A 19,224-nucleotide genomic window follows, 5' to 3' on the forward strand; every position below is an offset into this window, starting at 1 on the left:
GGAATGCCCAAGGCCGGGTTGGACATTGGGATTGGATCCAGCTGGGATCGTGGGAAGTGTTGGAGGTGGAATTAGATCATCTTTGAGGTCCCTTCCCATCCAAACCATTCCTGGATTGTGGGATTCCAGGGCAGGGTGACAGGAGGTCCCTTGGAGCTCCTTCAAGCACCTTTGGAGGTGCTGGTTTGGAGCATTCCATGAAATATTGGGATATGAAATATGAAAACAATGGAACTGTTCAGGGTTTTTGGACAGAGCCGGGAACTTTGGATTATGGCAAAGTGAAGAGGTTTCTTTGCTTTTGGTTGTGAATTTTGCTCTCTTCATTTTTTGGAATCTGAATGAAAGTCAGAGGACTTCAGGGAGGGCCAGGGAAGATCCAAGGTGGAAATGTGAGGGAATGGGGCAGCAATCCTCGTTTCCAGGCGATGTTTGAGTGGGTTCAGCACGTTGCTGCAGCACAAACCCTAATGTGGGATTTTCTCTGTGCTCCATCCTTTTCTCTCTACAAAATCAGGTTTCTGATGATTTTAATCCATGTAAGTCTGCAGGTCCCCAGGGCAGGTGTGACCTCTGTGTGCTGGTGTTGACCAAGGAATTATTAATTGTTTAATTAATTATTGCTGCCTTGGATCATGTCAACTGTGGCTTTCCCTTCCCGACTTTTCCTTTCTCTCAGACATCCCACAGCTCCTCTGGACACCGTATTCCAGTTCTGCACCTTTTCCAGTGCCTCTTTTCCTTCCCAGTGTCCAGGCTGAACCTCCCGAGGTGTCACCACCACCTTTCTGACACCACCAGCGCCAGTGCTGGGACCTTCGTGGAGTCACTCCGCAATTTCTGCGCCTGCCCCTTGGAAATCGCTGATGAATCCAATCTCCCTCAGATTTGGGAGCGTTTCCAAACCCTTCCTGCACGGGAGGTGGCTCCAGACAGCCCCGCCACGCTCCAGCAGTGAAATGACACCAACCCAGGGCGTTCTGCTGCCCCGGGGGCTGGCAGAGATCTGCCCACCCCACACCTGCCAGAGCCAAACCTCGTGGTTCCTTTGTTCAGGGCCCGTGTGATGCTGCTCGGTGTCACTCAAGTGTGGGTTCTTTTTCGGGTTCAGCGGCAGCCAGGAGCCTCCTGATGTGTCCTGGCAGTTTTTTAGGGAGCCCTGAGTGACAGCTCAATGTAGGAAAGTCCTTCCAAAAAAATAAAATCGCCTCCCGTGGTATTAGTGGCTGTCATGGGAAATGCCTCCCCCCCAAAATTATCTTGGATTTAGGTGTTGTTCAAGGGGGAGAGACTGGAGCCTGTATCAAAGCTCGGGGTGTTTGCACAGCGTCAGCTTTTCACGCCAGGATTCCATGGAATTGGCATCCCTTCACCTGGCAGCGGGGCTGAAACCCTTCCTTGCCTTCCCAGCTCGTCCAGATCATCATCAACACCACCCACCTGGAGAAATCCTGCAAGTTCCTGGAGGAGTTCATCACCAACATCACCAACGTCCTCCCCGAAACCGTCCACACCACCAAGCTCTACGGGACCACCACCTTCAAGGTGAGTGGGGCGGGGGCTCCCCGCCCGGGAGGGATCTGCTGGGCTGAGCCCAAGGATAATTCAGGCCTATTTTGGGAAGGTTGCGCCACGGCTTTGGGTTTGTCCTCAGGAGCGTTGCTCCTGTCGAGATCATGGGAGGTTTTCTCCTTAACTTACAGCCCTAATTAGCTGAAGGATTAAGGAGATTTTAAACTAAAGCCTGGTAATTTATTTCTTATTTAAATAAATCCTCGCTGTGCTGTTGGAGTGCTGTGTCATGGACACCAGGCTCCTCTTCCACCCAGAATTTGTATTTCTCCATCTTTCCACTCCTTTTTTGCATTATCCCCTAAAAATCGGGGCTGACAGGAACTCCCAGATTTTCCAGCCTTTAAATCCCACTCCAGGAGCGTTCATCCCGATGCTTTATGGGATCTGGCTGGGTTGAGTGGGGTGTCTGAGTTGTGTCCCGTGGAGATCCAGAGGTGGGAACAGCAGGAATTGCTTTGGTGAGGCTTTGCCTCGGGGTAACCCAGGCTGGTGTTCCCAGGGAAGTCCATCCTGGAATTTTCCACCTGTTTGCCCTTCCTCTGGCAGGGAGGCTCCTGAACCCCAGCCCTGCCCTGTGTTTGGTGGGGTTTCCATGGGGAATGTTCCTCTCCCGTCTCAGGATCACGGGATGTTCGGAGCTGTAGGGACCCACAAGGATCATCAGCTCCTGCACCGCCCACCCAGGGCCTGAACCACAACCTCGGTGTCACCAGCCAGGTTCCCACCATTGCCGCCAACCTCTGCTCCAGCCCCTCTGGAGCTGCCCTTAGGTCACAGCAGGGGCAGGATCCAGCTCCATCCTGCTCACCACCACCTGCTGCTCCTGTCCCACCAGCCGCAGCCTGCAGCAGCCTCGTGGCTGCCTCCTTGAGCTGTGGGGTTGTGTCACCTCCCGGCCTAAAGGTTGGGTGAAGCTCCTGCCCCATTAGAGGGTGGTGAGGAGCTCCCATCCCATGTGGGATTTCAGTAGGGTGGAGCTCCCATCCCATGTGGGATTTCAGTAGGGTGGAGCTCCCATGCCATGTGGGATTTCAGTAGGGTGGAGCTCCCATCCCATGTGGGATTTGAGTGGTGAGGAGCCCCCATCCCATGTGGGATTTCAGTAGGGGGGAGCTCCCATGCCATGTCAGGTCTCAGTGGTGTGGATCTCCCATCCCATGTGGGATTTCAGTGATGAGGAGCCCCCATCCCATATGGGGTCTCAGTGGTGTGGAGCTCCCTTCCCATGAGGGATTTCAGTAGGGTGGAGCTCCCTTCCCATGTGGGATTTTGCTTGTGAGGAGCCCTCATCCCACATAGGGTCTCAGAGGTGTGGAGCTCCCATCTCATGTGGGATTTTGCTTGTTAGGAGCCCCCATCCTATGTGGGATCTCAGTGGTGTGGAGCTCCCTTCCTGTGTGGGATCTCAGAGGTGTGGAGCTCCCATCCAATGTGGGATTTTGCTTGTGAGGAGCTTCCATCCCACATGGGGTCTCAATGGTGAGGAGCCCTCATCCCATGTGGGATTTTGCTTGTGAGGAATCCCCATCTCATGTGGGATCTCAGTAGGGTGGAGCTCCCTTCCTGTGTGGGATCTCAGAGGTGTGGAGCTCCCATCCCATGTGGGATTTTGCTTGTGAGAAGCCCCCATCCCACATGGGGTCTCAATGGTGAGGAGCCCTCATCCCACATGGGACCTCAGAGGTGAGGAGCCCCCATCCCATGTGGGGTCTCAGTGGTGAGGACCCCCCATCCCACATGGGATTTCAGTAGGGTGGAGCCCCTATCCCATGTGGGATCCCAGAGGTGAGGAGCCCCCATCCCATACGGGATTTCAGTGATGTGGAGCCCCCATCCCATGTGGGATTTTGCTTGTGAGAAGCCCCCATCCCACATGGGGTCTCAATGGTGAGGAGCCCCCATCCCATGAGGGATTTCAGTAGGGTGGAGCCCCCATCCCATGTGGGATTTCAGTAGGGTGGAGCTCCCTTCCTGTGTGGGATCCCAGAGGTGAGGAGCTCCCATCCCATATGGGATTTCAGTGATGTGGAGCCCCCATCCCATGTGGGATTTTTCTTGTGAGGAGCCCCCATCCCACACCGTGTCTCATTCCCAGGACGCCCGGCACGCCGCTGAGGAGGAGATCTACACCAACCTCAACCAGAAGATTGACCAGTTCCTGCAGCTGGCAGACTACGACTGGATGGCCCCGGAGCCGGGCAGCCGGGCCAGCGACTACCTGGTGGATCTCATCGGCTTCCTGCGCAGCACCTTCGCCGTGTTCACCCACCTCCCGGTGAGCCCTTCCCTCCCTCCCGCCCTGGGCGGCCCTGGGGACTCGCTGGGGTGTGCTGGGGAGGATGGAGGAACAATTCCACAGGTGTTTCACCTGCCACCACAATCTGGGCTCCAGTAGGACTCTCCCAATGATTTGCAAGTCGTATTTTGTGGGATGGAAGCTCCACCACCTGCCAGCAGGATCGTAATTTATTCCCCACCTGCATTTTAGATATTTTAACTTCCAGTTCATGGCCATCCAGGATTTTTTTTTTCCCAGAAAAATCCAGCCTATGGGTGTGTTACTCAAACTACAGCTGCATTTCCAAGTGTTTGTCAGGTCCCTGATGCCTCCCATCCCAATATTGCTCCCTTGGAAGGCACCATATGTTTCTTTCTTCCCTCTGCTGTCTCAAGTCCCTGTGTTTATGCTGCTGTTGCCATCAGAAATGTGCTTTATGTTGCTTTTTGCAGTCAGCTGAGTGGTGTCTCATTGGTAGGAAAAATCCAATCACCAGGGAGGTTCCTTTTTGCTCCAGCAGCTTTTTTTCCTCCTCTGAATGGGATTTGTTCTGAGCTTGTGTGGATACACTCTCGGGAGGAGCTGGGATCAGCAGGTTATTTTGAAACAGCAAATCCCCTGAACTCTGTGGTTGTTCTAAAAGCAATCTCACATCTTCCTTTCTTTAACAAAACTGGGATTTGTTTGCTGCTTTCACGAGCTGGGAATAAACAGGAAGGGAAGATTTAATATTCCCCAGTGGCAGCTTCCTTCACTGTGTCCGTGCCCTGGGATTCTCCTCGGGAAGGAGCTGATTTGGGAGGTCCTGCACCCCCAAACTGCAGCCTCGTGTCCTTGGGTATCCCCATCCCAGCAGAGGTCTGGGAGCAGGGGGAGCTCAGGCTGATTTCCTGGGGGGAAGAAGCCCCCAGAAGGATTTCCTGTGGTGAGGAGAAGTGGCTTTCCCAGCTCTGTTATCAGCAGGACAAACCGGCAAATCCACGGATAAATCAGGTGTTGCCTCCTGGGCAGGACTCGGATCCTGGACAGGTTTGTCCCAAATGTCCAAGTGTGCTGTGGCAGGTGCCTTCCAGAGCCAGGAGAGGCTGGAAATGGCAAGATTTCTCCTTGGTTTAGCACCTGGAGCCTTCCACCCATCACACTGGGAATACTCGGGAGCCAGTAATGGAATCTGACAGGGAGATTGGTCTCAGCACCGGAGCATGAAGCAGCAGAGATGAGCTGGGGGGAGATGCCCACAGTGATTTATGAGGTGGGCCAGGAGTGATTTATCTTCCTTAAATATTAATGTTTCCTTTTGGAGCCAGGCAGGCTTGGTTTGGAGGCTGGGAGGACTCGAGTTGGTCTAAAAAGCACCAGGACAGATCGAAGCAGCCTTTTGTCTTCCCAAGCTGGGTTAGAAAAGCCCCAGCTGAGGAGAAGCTGGGCTTTGCTGGGCAGCCCCAAAGCCTGGGCAGGGTTTGGAGGCACCTCAGCCTGGTTTGGGCAGCTGCAGGTCTGGTTCAAGGCCTTGTGGGAGCTGCAGCTTTGGGATTTTTTAGCATTGGTGGGAGTTTTTTTTTCCTTTTGCTGCTGGTGGATCACCCAAAGGGTGGGTGAGAGCAAGCCAGGAAGGACCAGGCTGCATCCCAAAGGCCTCCACATCCTTTGGTGTCCAGGTTCTTCATCCTGCCAGGGTTCAGGAAGTTTTTCCAGTGGCTGATGTAGGAGCACACTGAAATTCCAGGGCTTTGCTGCTGGAGTGCAGGAGATCAAGGTGTTGTCCAAAGCCATGCAGGAAATGATGGAGGTGTTTGTTGAAGCACCAAAAATGTGGGATGAGCGTCAGCTGGGGAAGGAAAGACCGAGAGGGGCGAAGGAACATTTCCAAAAAGGGGGAATTCCAGCTCTAGGAGGATATTCAGGGCTCTGGGGACAGGGTGGAGCTGGTCCAAACCCATCCCAGTCCATCAGCACGAGAGGTGTGACTGGAGATAAAGCAGGAGAGTTTTGGGGTCTGAGAGGAGCTGCTGCCCTGTTTGAGATGAGTTTTCATCCTGGTTCCCATAAAATCCAGGACTTCCACAGCTCCAGTAGCTCCAGGACTGTGTCCCATGCTGGGATGATGAGGTGTCCTCAGAGCACCACCCATTCCTGTTCTCCTTTCCTGCTTTGGAAATGCCCTCATCTTCCAGAGCTGATTCCCATTGAATTGACGGGATTTTGGCCAAGTGAAAGGTGTTCCCCTGGTGTCGGGAGGTGCAGGTTTGTTGCTCCCTTTTGTCCCAGCTGGAATGACGCCTCTGCCTGCCCATCAGGGAGCCTCAGCCCGGGCATGTCGGAGTTCCTGGGCTAAAATTCCACCTCCAAAAAGCCCCATCACGGGAAAGAGCTGAGCCCAAAGTCCTGAGGCTGCAGAAACGCGCCGTGACAGGGCTGAGGAATCCCATTGTCCCCACGGAGCTGCAGGAAAACCTCTCGGGGTCACGGCTCCAGCTGCCCCAGGGAGGCCCCAGTGGCCTTGGGAGATCCTTGGGACTCAGCCTTGGAGAGGGAGGGGGTGAAAGGAGCTGAAGGGAATCTGAGCCAGGATTTGGGATTTGGGTTTATGTTTCCCCCTTTGGGCTGAATTTTTCCTGTGTTTCTTGGGAATCCTGGAATTGTTGTATTGAGCAGTTTGGGCTGGAAGGGGCCCTTGAAGGCCACCTCCCCCAAGGCCCTGCAGTAAGCAGGGACATCTTCAACTGGATCAGGTTTTCCAGAGCCACAGCCTCGCGTTTTTCCAGGGATTTTCCCTCCACCGTTTCTCTGGGCACCCAGCAAAAACAGCCCAGCCCAAACCCCTGCCTGGAGCAGCGGCCTGAAGAGTTTCCATTTTCTCTGGAGCTCAAGCAGGAGCTGCAATCCCAAATTTTTTCCTTTGCCATTGTGGGAGATGACGGAAACCACTTGGTTTTGGGAATCCCTGGAATCTGTTAGCACGTTGTGCTTTCCTGGGGGGACATCTTCAACTGGATCTAGATGTCCTGAGCCATGGCCTTGGATTTTTCCAGGGGTGAGGCCTCCACCGCCTCTGTGGCAAAAACAACCCGGCCCAAAATCCCGGCTGGAGCAGCGGCCTAAAGAGGCTGCGCTTTTTCTAGGCCTTGCAATCCCAAATTTTTCCTTTGCCGTTGTGGGAGATGATGGAAACCACTTGTTTTTGGGAATTGCTGGAATTTCTTTGCGCGTTGCAGTTTTCTGGGGGACGCCAGCGCCGTGGGGACAGCGTGTGCCGGGGGGCAGGAAAAGTTCACGGAGAACTTCCCGGGGTTTTGGTGCATGCCAGTGCTGCATGAAACGGTCATGGTGGTTTGGAGCCACCATTCCAAAACGCTCCACTAAGTGCCCAAAAATGTCTCTGAGCAAATAAAACGCTGATGGGAATCAAAGCATAATTAACATTTGGCTCCCGAGGCCGCCCTCTTCCTGCGTTAACCAGGGAGAGTCGGTTCCTGCTGCTGCTGCTGCTGTGGAGCTCATTAATATGGGATGCTCGGGTCCCCTTCAAAAGAAAAACCTCTTCTTTTTAAGGGTGAAAACAAACAAAAATTTTAGTACAAAAAGTATTTTAGGCCTTAAAAAGAAAAAAAAAAAAAGAAAAAAAAAAGGAAAAAAAAAAAAGGTGGTTTCTGGTTTTCAGCAAGCAAAGGGCCACGGCCTCCAAAAATGAGTATTTCCAGCCTAAGACTTTGCAAAGAATGACTGAAAAAGCCTTTTGTCTTTGATGGCTGATTGTTGTTTTTATTTCTTGTTGGACAAGTTAATGTAAATGGCATTGACAGGGCTACTCCAAACACACTGATTTGTTGACATTAAGCTCCTCAGAGATGGAGGGTTGTGTCAACACCTCCCCTGAACTGTCAGGTTAACAAAGCAAGGATGTTTTCTTGGGGGAGGGGAGCGGGGCTGGGGGAAGGAGGGGGGGGTGTTTTGTTTTTATTTTCAGTTTCCTTTAATCCTCTGTTAGTCTTGTATCTCGATAACCTCCTTTGGAAGGGAATCAGGGCAGGTCAAGAGGTGAGGCTGACCTGGGAAGGGGAAGCAATCTTTCAGCGATCCAACAAATCCAAACCTCTGCCGCTGAGCACTTCAGTGTGAACCCTCTGCAGTGGGGGTTTTGGGTTTTTTTTTCCCTATTTTTTTTTTCCCCTTTTCTGCTTATTTTTGCCAGATGGCAGGCACAGATTTCAGCTGGAGCCGTGACGGTTTTTTGCCTTCTCTTGGCATCTCTCCCCCCTCGCGAACGAACGGCCCCGGCAGCTCTTGCTCTGGTAGAAAGAGCTTTGCAAGTGTTTATTTTCTTTCCAAAGAGAACGATTGCCTGTGTTTTTATTTGAAAAGTCAAATCCCTCTGGAATATTTATAAGCCAAGGCCCTGTGCATGGAAGCGAAATGCCGTGAACTTTGCACCAACCACAGCCTCGGCCGCGCTGGGAGGGACCCAAGTGGAAAATAACCATCAGGAAAACATCTCAGGAGCACCAGAGTCACCCCTGGCTTTGCACAAGTCCAGTCTGTGCTTAAATAACTCCCCAGAGCTGAGCAAGCCCTGCTGGAGCCCATCCCAGCTGTCCCTCCCGGGGTTTGATGATCCTGCAGGTGGGATGGTGACGTGCAGGGCAGGAGAGCTGGAGAGGGACTGGGGACAAGGCCTGGAGGGACAGGACACAGGGAATGGCTTCCACTGCCAGAGGGCAGGGATGGATGGGATCTTGGGAAGGAATTCCTGCCTGGGATGGAATTCCCAGATTTCCTCCGGCTGCCCCTGGATCCCTGGCAGTGCCCAAGGCCAGGCTGGACGCTGGGGCTTGGATCCAGCTGGGATAATGGGAGATGTTTGGATCAGGTCTTTAAGGTCCCTTCCAACCCAACCCTTTCTAGGATTCTGTGACAGAATGACAACAAAACCCTTGTGGCACTTTATCCTCCTCCAGGCAGCTCCCAGGAACCCTCATTTTTCTTTCCCAATCCTTGTGAGCGTCGGGGGGTTGTGGGCACCTCTGGTGACCTTTGGGCTCCTTGGTGCTGTTGCTCTGCCGTGCTATGGCCTGCAGCCTGATGTGCTGTGCTGTCCTCTGTAGGGACAGGGACATGTCCACTCCCCCGTGTCGGTGAGTACCGGGCACCGTGTCCTGCGCCTCTGCTCCGCTCCTGCCTCCTGCCTCGGCGGGCAGCCGGACCAGAAATGTCCTTTGTGTCAGCCAGGAGGAAAGGAAAGGATGGAAGTTGGGATCAATGGGATAAATAACTCTGGGATTAATTGGAGACCAGAGGAAAGGGTTTCACTAATTTGTTGGTTTTAGAGCATGGAAATGGCTCCCATTATCGCCCTCGAGTACCTAACTCCACAGGGAATTAGGGGGAATGCCTGATGTTAGGGAATCCTGGATGAGATCCTCACACTCTGCTCCAGAGGGAAAAGATGTTTGTAAAATCCTTGCTCTTTGTTCAGAGAAATTCCCCATGGGAATTCCAGCTGGAAATTCCTCCTGGTTTGAGGGACTGGAACACTAAGCCTTCCCTCAGACTGGAGTGGAAGTGTCCAAAGCCGGGCTGGAGGGGACTTGGAGCCACCTGGGACAGCGGGAGGTGTCTTTGCCATGGCAGGGGGTGGAACAGGATCATCTTTAACCTCCCTTCCATCCCAAACCATTCTGGGATTCCATGGTTTTCTCCAGAAAATAATGTGGATTCTTGACACGTGCCAGCTCCCAGTTGGGATTTGGCCAATCAGCAGCAAAAAGGAGCCAAGGAGCCTTTCAGACCTTCCTTCTGCTCCAGCAGCCCCCTGGGGTTGTCATCTCTGCTTGTCCCACGCGCGGGAGGAAAACCCGCGGCATTTCCGGGGATAAGGCGGCAAACAAAGTGCTCTGCAGCCGCCTTGTTTGCTCTGCTGCCAAACCCAGGGAGCAAAACCCACCTGGGAATTCTGAGGCCTTGTCACAGTCAGAGCCTGGACGCTGCTTCTGCTTTCCAGCCTTGATTCCCTGCTCTCCATGGGAATTCCAGCCGGTGTTCCCTGCTCCGGTGGGATGCTTGTGTCTCTTTCCCTGGAAGCTGAGCCTGGCTGAGCCTGGACTATTTGCAGGCTCCAGGCACCTGGGGGGTTTCTGAGTCAACGTCGGCTCCTGGAGAGACGGAGCCTTGTTAAAGCAATCCCGGGCCGGCTCCCATCAAAGCCGGGATGCTCCCGGCATTCCCTGCAGCCAGGGGTTTCCAGGAGCGGTGTTGGATGTCAGGCATCCTCCGTGCTGTCCTCAGGGCCTAGCCCAACAGGGAGAGATGCAAAAAGCCCTTTTCCCCCTGGCTTTTCCAGGCTTGGAGCTGCTTAGAAGCCAGATGTATTTATTCCTTTAATTGGATCCAGTGCCTAGACAGCTCTGGAGTCAGCTTCCTACGGAGAGGGGGGCATTACTTCCATTAAGGTAAATCAATGGAAAATAATACCTGGAGCTCCCCTGGAAAGGGTCAGGGATGGAGTAATCCCTTTATATGGAGGGGCTTTGCCAGCCTGCTCTTAGGCTTGTTCTTAACGGCAGCAAATCCCAGTTTTCCTTTTATCCCTCCTAATTTTCCGTTCTCTGCCTAGTTGGGATTAATTGGCGGGAATAAATCACGGGAGAGATGGAAAAATAAAAACGGGATCGCTCAAAGTAGCAGGACAAAGGAGGAATTTTAGCAGGGATTAATTTGTCCGGTGGGAAGTCGTTGTGGCTAATCCTGGAAGTTTAAATGTAAAAAAAAGCGGGATGCAGACATGGTCAGGGCATGAGCAGCATCCAGAATCTTCCATGTCTGGGGCTTTCCGCTCCAGAGGTGATCCAAATCTTTTAGGGGATTGCTTGGCCTGGATGAACATTCAGCAGAATTCCTGTAAAACAGGGATGCCCTGCAGGGGAGAGGATGGACTGGTGGCTGGAGCAGCCCGTTCCTGGTTTCTCCGGTGCCTCCAGAATCCCAAATATTTGTCAGGATGGAGGGGTCGAAACAGGAGCTGGTGGTGCTTTAAAGCAAGGAGCAGAGTGTCCAGATCCCATGGATTCCGTAGTGCTGGATGGGGCAGGCTGGCCCCTGATGAACCTGGGAGCTCTGTAAACTCGGGTCTGGCCAAGCCAGGTTATCTGGAATTCCAAGGTTTCCTTGTCTGCTTTCAGCAGTTGGAAAATTAATGGAAGCTAAAATGCCCAATCCCATAATTCCTTTAAACCAGCACGTGCTTCCGTAGGTGGAGTCGCCTCGGCATGGTTGGAATTTTGTTTTCCAGACTGGGATTGAGGAAGTTGTTGGGTGCTTCCTCTTGCCTGCACCTCCATCCGTAAGGAACGTGTGGCACAGGGAATTTGGCAGCTGAAATTCCAGTCTTGGTGTATGGAACCCAAACGTGTCTTCTCCTTCCTGCTCTGGAGTCTCAGCCTGGACCTTCCAGAAATCCCATCAGGAGATGAAGTTTGGGTTGGGATTCTTCCACCCTTCAGGAAATTCAGGGCAAATCACAGCATTTGTGATTTTCTGCTTTCCTCTTGTTTCATCCACTGCTCTCCCAAGGCTCTTAAGTTGGGAATGGGGAGAGGGACATCCATGAACAGCTTCCAAAGCTCTCCCCACCTTCCTTAACCCATCCATGGGAGGAGCCCCAGCTGCCCCAGAGGAGCCCAAACCTTTGGGGGGTCCCAGAAAAGTCAGGTGCTCAGGATTGTCACCATGGCCACCACTGTGGGTGAAGATGGCTTTGTGACCATCCCTCTCCACAAATGTTTTCCCTGGATCTCACAGCCTTGGGTCGATGGAATGTCAGGAGCAGGGAAAAACGTCTCAAAATGCAGATCCCTATGGAATTCTCATGATCATCTGGAGTTTTTTTTATTGGGTTTCATGGAGGGCAAGAAATCAGGAGAGCCGGATGGGTTAATTAAAAACCAATCACTAATTCCTACAGCTTTCCCCTGTAAAGCTGCTTTATCCATCTTCTCCCTGGTTTTATCCATCTTTTCTCTGGTTTTATCCATCTTCTCCCTGGTTTTATCCATCTTCTCCCTGGTTTTATCCATCTTCTCCCTGGTTTTTAGCTATAACACCTCAGTTTTGAAATGGAAATTTCAGATACGATTCAGTTTTTTGGGAAAAGACAAAATGAGCTGAAGGTTTGGACGCTGCTTCTGTTGGTCACTCGGGTTTGCTTGCAAAAACCTCTTGGATGGAGCTTTGCTGGCTCATGGAGTAGCAATGGAGTGGGTGGCTTGGGATTTTTCCTTGGAGCTCATCCTTTTTTCCAGTCTGTTCAACATCTGGGCCCGCAGTGGGGCAGCGGTTGCGTCTCCTCGGGGCCCCGCACGTCACCCCAACGTGCCGAGCCTTCCCCCGGCATCCCAACGGGCGGGAACCTGCGTAAACGGGGAATCTGGAGCATCCCTGTGTGTGCAGAGGGTGAGGAACCCCCAGGGTCGCTGTTCCAGAGGGAGGGAGAGCGCTCCAAACTTCTGGATCTTTCCTTTTTTTATTTTTCTCTGACATCGAATTGTAATTACAAAATTACTTCAGGAAGATGGAGCGATTCGAGTCCCTCTCTTTAAGTTTTCCTGCTGCCGTAATTGGCAGCTTTGCCACGATAAATCAGCAGAAACAAACGTGGTTCTTGCTCTTCATAAGCAAGGGAAAAAATAAAAAAAGAATCTGTATTTAATCAGCTTTTTGTTTCCAAAATGGCAGCTGCTTTGTATTTAATGGAAAATCAGGCTCTTCCCAATGGAAAGAATGTTATTCCCAAAGCGAATACAAAAGAAAATAAAAGCCACAAAAGAGGAGGATGAAATATGTCCATTTTTTTATTATTTTTTATTTTTTTCCCCCTTTTTTTTTATTTTTTGGTCTCGTTCGTTCCAGTTTGGAGCCGCGCGCTCCGATTGCGGCCGGGCCACAGCTCTGCTTTGCATCAAGGAACTGGGAAAGTCTCGGATCCTGGGCATGGAGACCAGGAGAGAGCCTTGGGAGACACGGATAGGACCAAAAAAATGATATAATTATCAATATTTCGCGTTTCTTGTGCATGTTTTGGCTTCAAGTTGAAAAGGGGGAATTCACATGGAATATTGGGAAGGAATTCTTCCCTGTGAGGGCAGTGAGGCCCTGGAATGGAATTCCCAGATTTCCTGTGGCTGCCCCTGGATCTTGGAAGTGTCCAAGGCCAGGTTGGACATTGGATCCACCTGGGACAGTGGGAGGTGTCCCTGCCATGGCAGGGTGGGAGTGAATGGGATTTAAGGTCTCTTCCAACACAAACCATTCCAGGATTCTGGGATTTTGATGGCAGTCTCAACTTCCAGTCTAGTGGAACAGTTGGGATCAGGTATTTCTGTAGTTATTGAGTGTCTGCAGTTAAACCCATGGCAAACCAGGATAAAGGCTGTAATTCCTAGAGTAATTCCTGGAGTAGTTCCTACAATACTTCCTACAGTAATTCCTAGAGTGATTCCTAGAGTATTTCCTGGAGTTTCTCAGGGTGTGATGTTGTCCCATCCCAAACCTGGACTGGCAGGAATCTTTCCCACCCGTGACTGGTCTGGAGGTCCCTGGAGAGATCCTGCAGCATGGCAGGAGCCTGGAGAGCAGCTGGAAGCTCCAGCTCCTTTTGGAGCTACAATTCCCACGTTCTTGACTCCCAAAAACCGCTCAGTTAAAAATATCCTGCCCTGCCTTTGGATGTTGATCGAGGAAGAAGATGGAGATCATGAAATCTTCTGTTTCCCTGGATTTTTGCATGTGTGCATCCCCAAATTTCCTCCAGCAGCTTCCCAGCCTTGCTGCGAGCCGTGGAGCTTCCAGAGGAGACCTCTGCCCACTCTGGGCTCTTTAAGGCTCCAAAGGAGCTGCCTCGTGCTCGGTGGCCGCATCCCGAGGTGCTTCCCTTCCCCACCCCCTGCCCCTCCTTCTCGTTATTTATTTTCCTTTTTAACAAAAATAACAAAGCAGAAGTCACTCATTGACTCTGACAGAGGGACAAATTGTCCCTGCTCCTATCCCAGAGCCTCTGATATCCCGAATCCCACGATTTTCCATGGTTCCAAACTCCTTGAGTTGTGTTTATGCTATTGGGTGTTTTTGCTTCTGCTTCCCAGGCTTCTCATCTCTTGATTCCTTCAGAGGAAAAACCTTTCCATGGAGCTGGTTACTCCACAAATTATTAAAGACCCCAAAAAAAGCCCCAAACCGAATGAAACGGCATTCAATATTTTTAATAAAAGCCCCTTTCAGCCCTGTCTGCGGGAGCTGGTTGTGACCATCACCCCCAGTGTGATTTCCCTCTTCCCTGAGCTTCCCCTGGCTCCAGCCAAAACACTTCCAGCTGTTGACCTTGGGCATCTTGGACACAGCCAAGGTTTTCTTCCTCTTTTATTGGAACGTCAGGGGTTTGTATCGAGCTGCAGTGGGTTTTTTTTTTGGTGTGGTGAGGATAACTGCTGGATTTGCTTTTCTCTTGTCTTCCCCCTTTTCCTTTTTGTTTTTTTTTTATTATTTTTGGTTGTCTGGTTGTCCCTGAGCTTCTGGTGGGAGCTCAGCTCTGTTGTGTGTTGGTCCTGTTGCCGGGTCCCGTTTTCCCAAAATATAATCAAGGTGGGAAATGTTTGCTTCTGGCAAAGAACGTGCCATGGAGGTTTTTCCACACCTCTGGAATGCAGCAGCTGAAACGGGCTCAGCTTCCACGGGAATCTGGGAGAGATCCCGAGTCAAGCAGGGGATGGGGCCTTCCAGGTTGGTTGGAGCAGCTTCACTTTCAGCTCTCTGGAGTTTTCCAGTTGAGTTGGTCTTTGCAGGAGGCAAATTCCACTTGGAGTTGGGTTAATTGGTGCTGCTCTCCATAGGTTTTCTGTGGTGAGCCTGAGACCTTCCGTGGTGGGGCGTTGTCTCCTGGACTGGCATAGGGATGGTCAAAGCCAAGGCCAAAATCCCAGGAATTTACTCAGGAAAAGCTCCAGCGGTGAAACTTTGCTGAAATCTGGTGATTTGCCGGTGGCGCCGGGGGTTCTCCCATGGGTGACCACAGCCTTGCCCAGCCCAAGGTTCATCCCTCCCAGAGCGTCCATCCCCCTCCTGAACCACAGCTCCGGTTGGTGGGATCACCTCTGGAATGGCAGATCCTGGGCACATTCCTGGGAAATGAGGGCATGGATGCCGGTCCCAGCTGGGAGTGGTGGGTGGATGCCGGGGCTGTTGGAAGGGGCACTGCTGTCATGGTGGCACTGACATTGGCCATTCCGTGTGTCCCAGTGTGGATGGACTCCAGAACTCCTGCCCAAAGAAATGTCCCTGCGGACATCGCCTCTCTTCTCTTGAGCCTGGGCATCAGGAGCTCCAAGGCTTGGAGGATCCCAGGGATCCAAGGCTTAGAGTATTCCATGGATCCAAGGCTTAGAGTATTCCATGGATCCAAGGCTTAGATTATTCCATGGATCCAAGGCTGAGGAAAATCCCATTGATCCAGGGCTGAGGAGCGTCCCATTGGTCCAAGGCTTGGATTATTCCATGGATCCAAGGCTGAGGAACATCCATGGCTCAAAGGCCAAGGAGCATCCCTTTGGTCCAAGGCTGAGGAGCGTCCCATTGGTCCAAAGTTGAGGAGTATTCCATGGATCCAAGGGTGAGGATCATCCCATTAATCCACGACTGAGGAACATCCTGTTGATCCAAGTCTGAGCGTCATCCTATTGATCCAAGGCTGAGGAGCATCCCATGGATCCAAGGCTGAGGGGAATTCCATTGGTCCAAGGCTGAGGAGTATTCCATGGATCCAAGGCTGAGGAGTATTCCATGGATCCAAGGCTGAGGAGCATCCCATTGATCCAAGGCTGAGGAGCATCCCATTGATCCAAGGCTGAGGAGTATCCCATTGATCCAAGGCTGAGGAGCATCCTGTTGATCCACAGTTGAGGAATACCCCTTCCTCCAGCAGCCATTCCCATGTTCCCAGGAGTCCTGACCCACAAGCCAACCTTGGCTGGAAGGTTTCCCTCCTTCTTTTCCTTGGCAAATCCCAAACCCGCATGAACGTCACCTCCTAACTCGGCTCCCTTTTCCCAGCTCCATAAATCCACACAGTGGCTGCAGTGTTCAGCTCCTGGGATGACTCCACGGAGCCAGGGATCAAATCCAGGTCTGCCCGTGGCTGAAGCCACTCAGGGCCCGTTAGTGGTCACACGTCAGCCACCCCTTGTGTCCCACACGTGTCACATCAGCGCGGAGCGACCGAGCCCGGCCCACAGCTGGACACCGGGAATTGCTCCGCTCCCGGTCCTCCTTCCATAAAAACAAAATCAGGGACAAAAAGGGGGTTTGTTCTTTATGACTCTGCTGCAAAGCTGAGTAAATAGAATTAATTAATTAAGAGTTTTCTTGATACCCCCTGGGTTTATTTGGGCCGCAGCCATAGAGGTCGGTGCTGATTGGTGCCAGCTGAGCTCCAGCCTCCAGGGGACGTCTTTGGAGGCCACCAAGCTCAGGGTGACACTGGCAACCAATCACATCCATCAGCTCGTCCTTGCCTGGGCCTCTCCCTCGTTCCTTTGCACCTCTTTGTCCTGGAGAACCTTTTCTTTGCAGGATCTTGAGTGCAGATCCACAGCTTTTGGGTTGTCTTTTCTTTTTTCTTCTTTTTTGTTTTTTCTTGGTAGGGGTTTTGTTTGGTTTTGTGTGGCTTTTTTAAGTAAAACAAAGCTGAAAACACCCAAAACAAACCAGAAAAAAAAAAAAAAATCTGACCAAAAACATCCATGAAAACCCACTTGGTCCAGTTGAAAATGGACTTCTGGGCAATTAAAGAAAGGTTTATTTTTTAAGTAAACATCCTAGAAATATTTAAAAAATTTACAAGTACTCATCGTTCATTTGCTGTGACACTTCGGGAAGCGTTCGTGTTTTTGGGTGATTTTGGGTTTTTCTGCCTCATTCAGTGAGTGCAGAACGGTTGTTTAAAAAAAAAAAGGCAAATCAGGACAGGACAGGCAAAGGCAGGAAAAATTTCCAGAGCTGATTTCATGAATTCGCCCCCGGTTTAGGGGGATTTGGGGCAGCCAGGGGATCCAGAAGCTTCTGGAGCAGGAGATGAGCCCTGGGAGGTCTGCGGGGCCTGAAGTCTCCATCCGTGGCCAGAGAGAGAGGATCCACTGGGATTATCCTGGGGTTTGTGCTACCAAACAATTGCTCATTATTTCCCCACCGCGTTTCCATCCTCTGCAAAACATCCCGGTGCTGCCTTATGGATTGGGAAAGGCAGGAAATTCAGTGTTGAAGAAATTACGGGGACAACTTGTGGTGTTTATAGAAAACTGTACATTTAATACCAAAGAAGTCCCATTTTTGGCCCGTTTTTCTGCTGTCTGAAGCCCCTGGATTTGCACATCTAAATATCCTTAATCGCATCAACCCTGATGCTCGTTGCGGGTGAAGAAGGAATTCTGCTGGTAGCAAAAAAGAAAAAAAAAAAAAATAATTGGAAACTCTGAGAGCACTTGGAGCCTGTCAGGGTTTGTTTTCCATGGAAATGCTGCATTAATTCCTGGGAGGCTTCTGGGAGGGTTCTCCGTGCTAGGGCAGGGGTTGGGTTTGGGTTTCAGGGACCACATCCCACCTGGTCTGGGCTTGGGGCAGTGCGGGAGGCACCAGCAGGTGAAGGGAAGCTGCCCCTGGATCCCTGGAAGTGCCCAAGGACCGGCTGGAGAGGGCTCGGAGCAGCCTGGGAGGTGTCAGGGTGGAGCTGGGTGATCTTTTGGGTCCAGCCCATCCCGTTCCACCATTCCACGGCAGCCAGAGGTGCTCCTGCAGGGCGGTGGGGACCAGCAGCGCAGTCCTGACTGCACGTGAAGATTAATGGGTATTTATTTGCACAACCATTCCATTTCAGTAGCTCTTAATGAGTCCTTTGATAGCGAGTTCCTTAATTAACAAGGCAGCCTCTTGGCGTTTCCTCTCCCTAATTGGTAACAGATTGGCCCTTTCTAAACAAACGCTGCCGGCAGCGGGGCTGGCTCCGGAGCCTCCGCGCAGCCCTTCCCTGCAGGGGCTGCCCAGGGATGGGATGTGCATGGAAAAAGAGGATTTCATGGTGGATCTCCTCCAGCAGGATGGATTTGGTGAGGGGCAGCCCATGGACTCTGGGGTTTGGGACTGCCCAGAGAGGTTTGGGACAGCCCTGGCGGTGTCCCCTGGACGTGGCACTCGGTGCTCAGGACAGGGACGAGGTGTGGTTCGGTCATTGATTGGAGTCGGTGGTCCTGGAGGGCTTTTCCAGCCTCAGGGGTCCTGTGGGGATGGGTTCTGGGATGAGCCCCTTGGATGCATTCTGGGAGAGCTTTGGAGTTTTGTTCCTCCCTCTCAGTGCCTGGAACGGCCACAGGGAACCTTCTGGATCCTTCCTGTGTGTCCAGAGGGATCCTGGGTGGCACGGGGAGGGCAGTGTCACCTTGAGGTGTCACAGCAACCCCAAGGTTCCACCAGGAGCCGTGGACAGAGGGATTCATTGTCGGGACCCCGGTTACAAACAGATTGAGCCACAACACAATAAATCCATGGATTTTTCTGGGATAACACCCTCAGAACGGCTTTGCTTGACTGAGGTTGGACCAAGGAGGCGTTTGGGCATCTTGGCCATGGAGATCTCTCAGCTTTCACCTGTGATCCCTGTTCTTCCCAGAGCAAATCCAGGTTTTGATGGGATTTGCAAAGGTCTTAAATCAAGAGTAACCCCACAGAGCTGTTCCTGGGATTGCTCCATGTGCTTTGGAGCTCCTCAGTTTTCTGGCACCTTGGAAAATGAGCATTGATGCCTTCAGGGTGTTTGTTTTCCCCTTTCCCCACAGACAGCTCAGCTCAGGGTGGCATTCCTGCACTTTGCTCCCTGTCCAGATCTCATCCCGAGCTCAGGGACCAAGGTGTCGGGGCAGGTTGTTCCTGAAATCCAGACAGGGCTGGAGCCGTGCCGGGGAGCAGGACCAGGATGTCACCAGGGCTCGCTCAGGGCGCTGGCACAGGGACAGCCTTTGGGAGCGCCCCCGCTTCTGCCACACTCCCGAAAATCATCAGGGAATTAGTGCAGGGCTGGAGCCGTCCCGGCTGAGCGCGGCGGCTCCTCTGAGCAGCCCCTGGGGCTCTCCAGGAGCGGCGACGGCCGCGATGACATCTCGGAGCTTCCCGCCCCGTGCCAAGGCACAAGTCCTGGCACCGCCGCCAAGGGTGGGGCGGGTAACGATTTCAGGAGGGTTGGGTGGTGATTTCAGGAGGGTTGGGGTGGGTAACGATTTTGGGAGGGTTGGGTGGTGATTTCAGGAGGGTTGGGGCAGGTAACGATTTTGGGAGGGTTGGGT

At 52.3% G+C, this 19,224-nt stretch overlaps 1 protein-coding gene across 1 annotated transcript in view; it reads left to right on the forward strand.

Moving 5' to 3' along the window:
* LOC107202758 (exocyst complex component 6B) overlaps nucleotides 1-19,224 on the forward strand; it is a 302,495-nt gene that overhangs the window by 195,124 nt on the left and 88,147 nt on the right. The window contains 2 exon segments of the mRNA XM_033513902.1: nucleotides 1,405-1,545; nucleotides 3,671-3,850. Of these exon segments, the coding sequence (XP_033369793.1) occupies nucleotides 1,405-1,545; nucleotides 3,671-3,850 (321 nt within the window).

The sequence above is a fragment of the Parus major genome, chromosome 4 (genome assembly GCF_001522545.3).
Source record: "Parus major isolate Abel chromosome 4, Parus_major1.1, whole genome shotgun sequence".
NCBI classification, from domain to species: Eukaryota; Metazoa; Chordata; class Aves; order Passeriformes; family Paridae; genus Parus; species Parus major.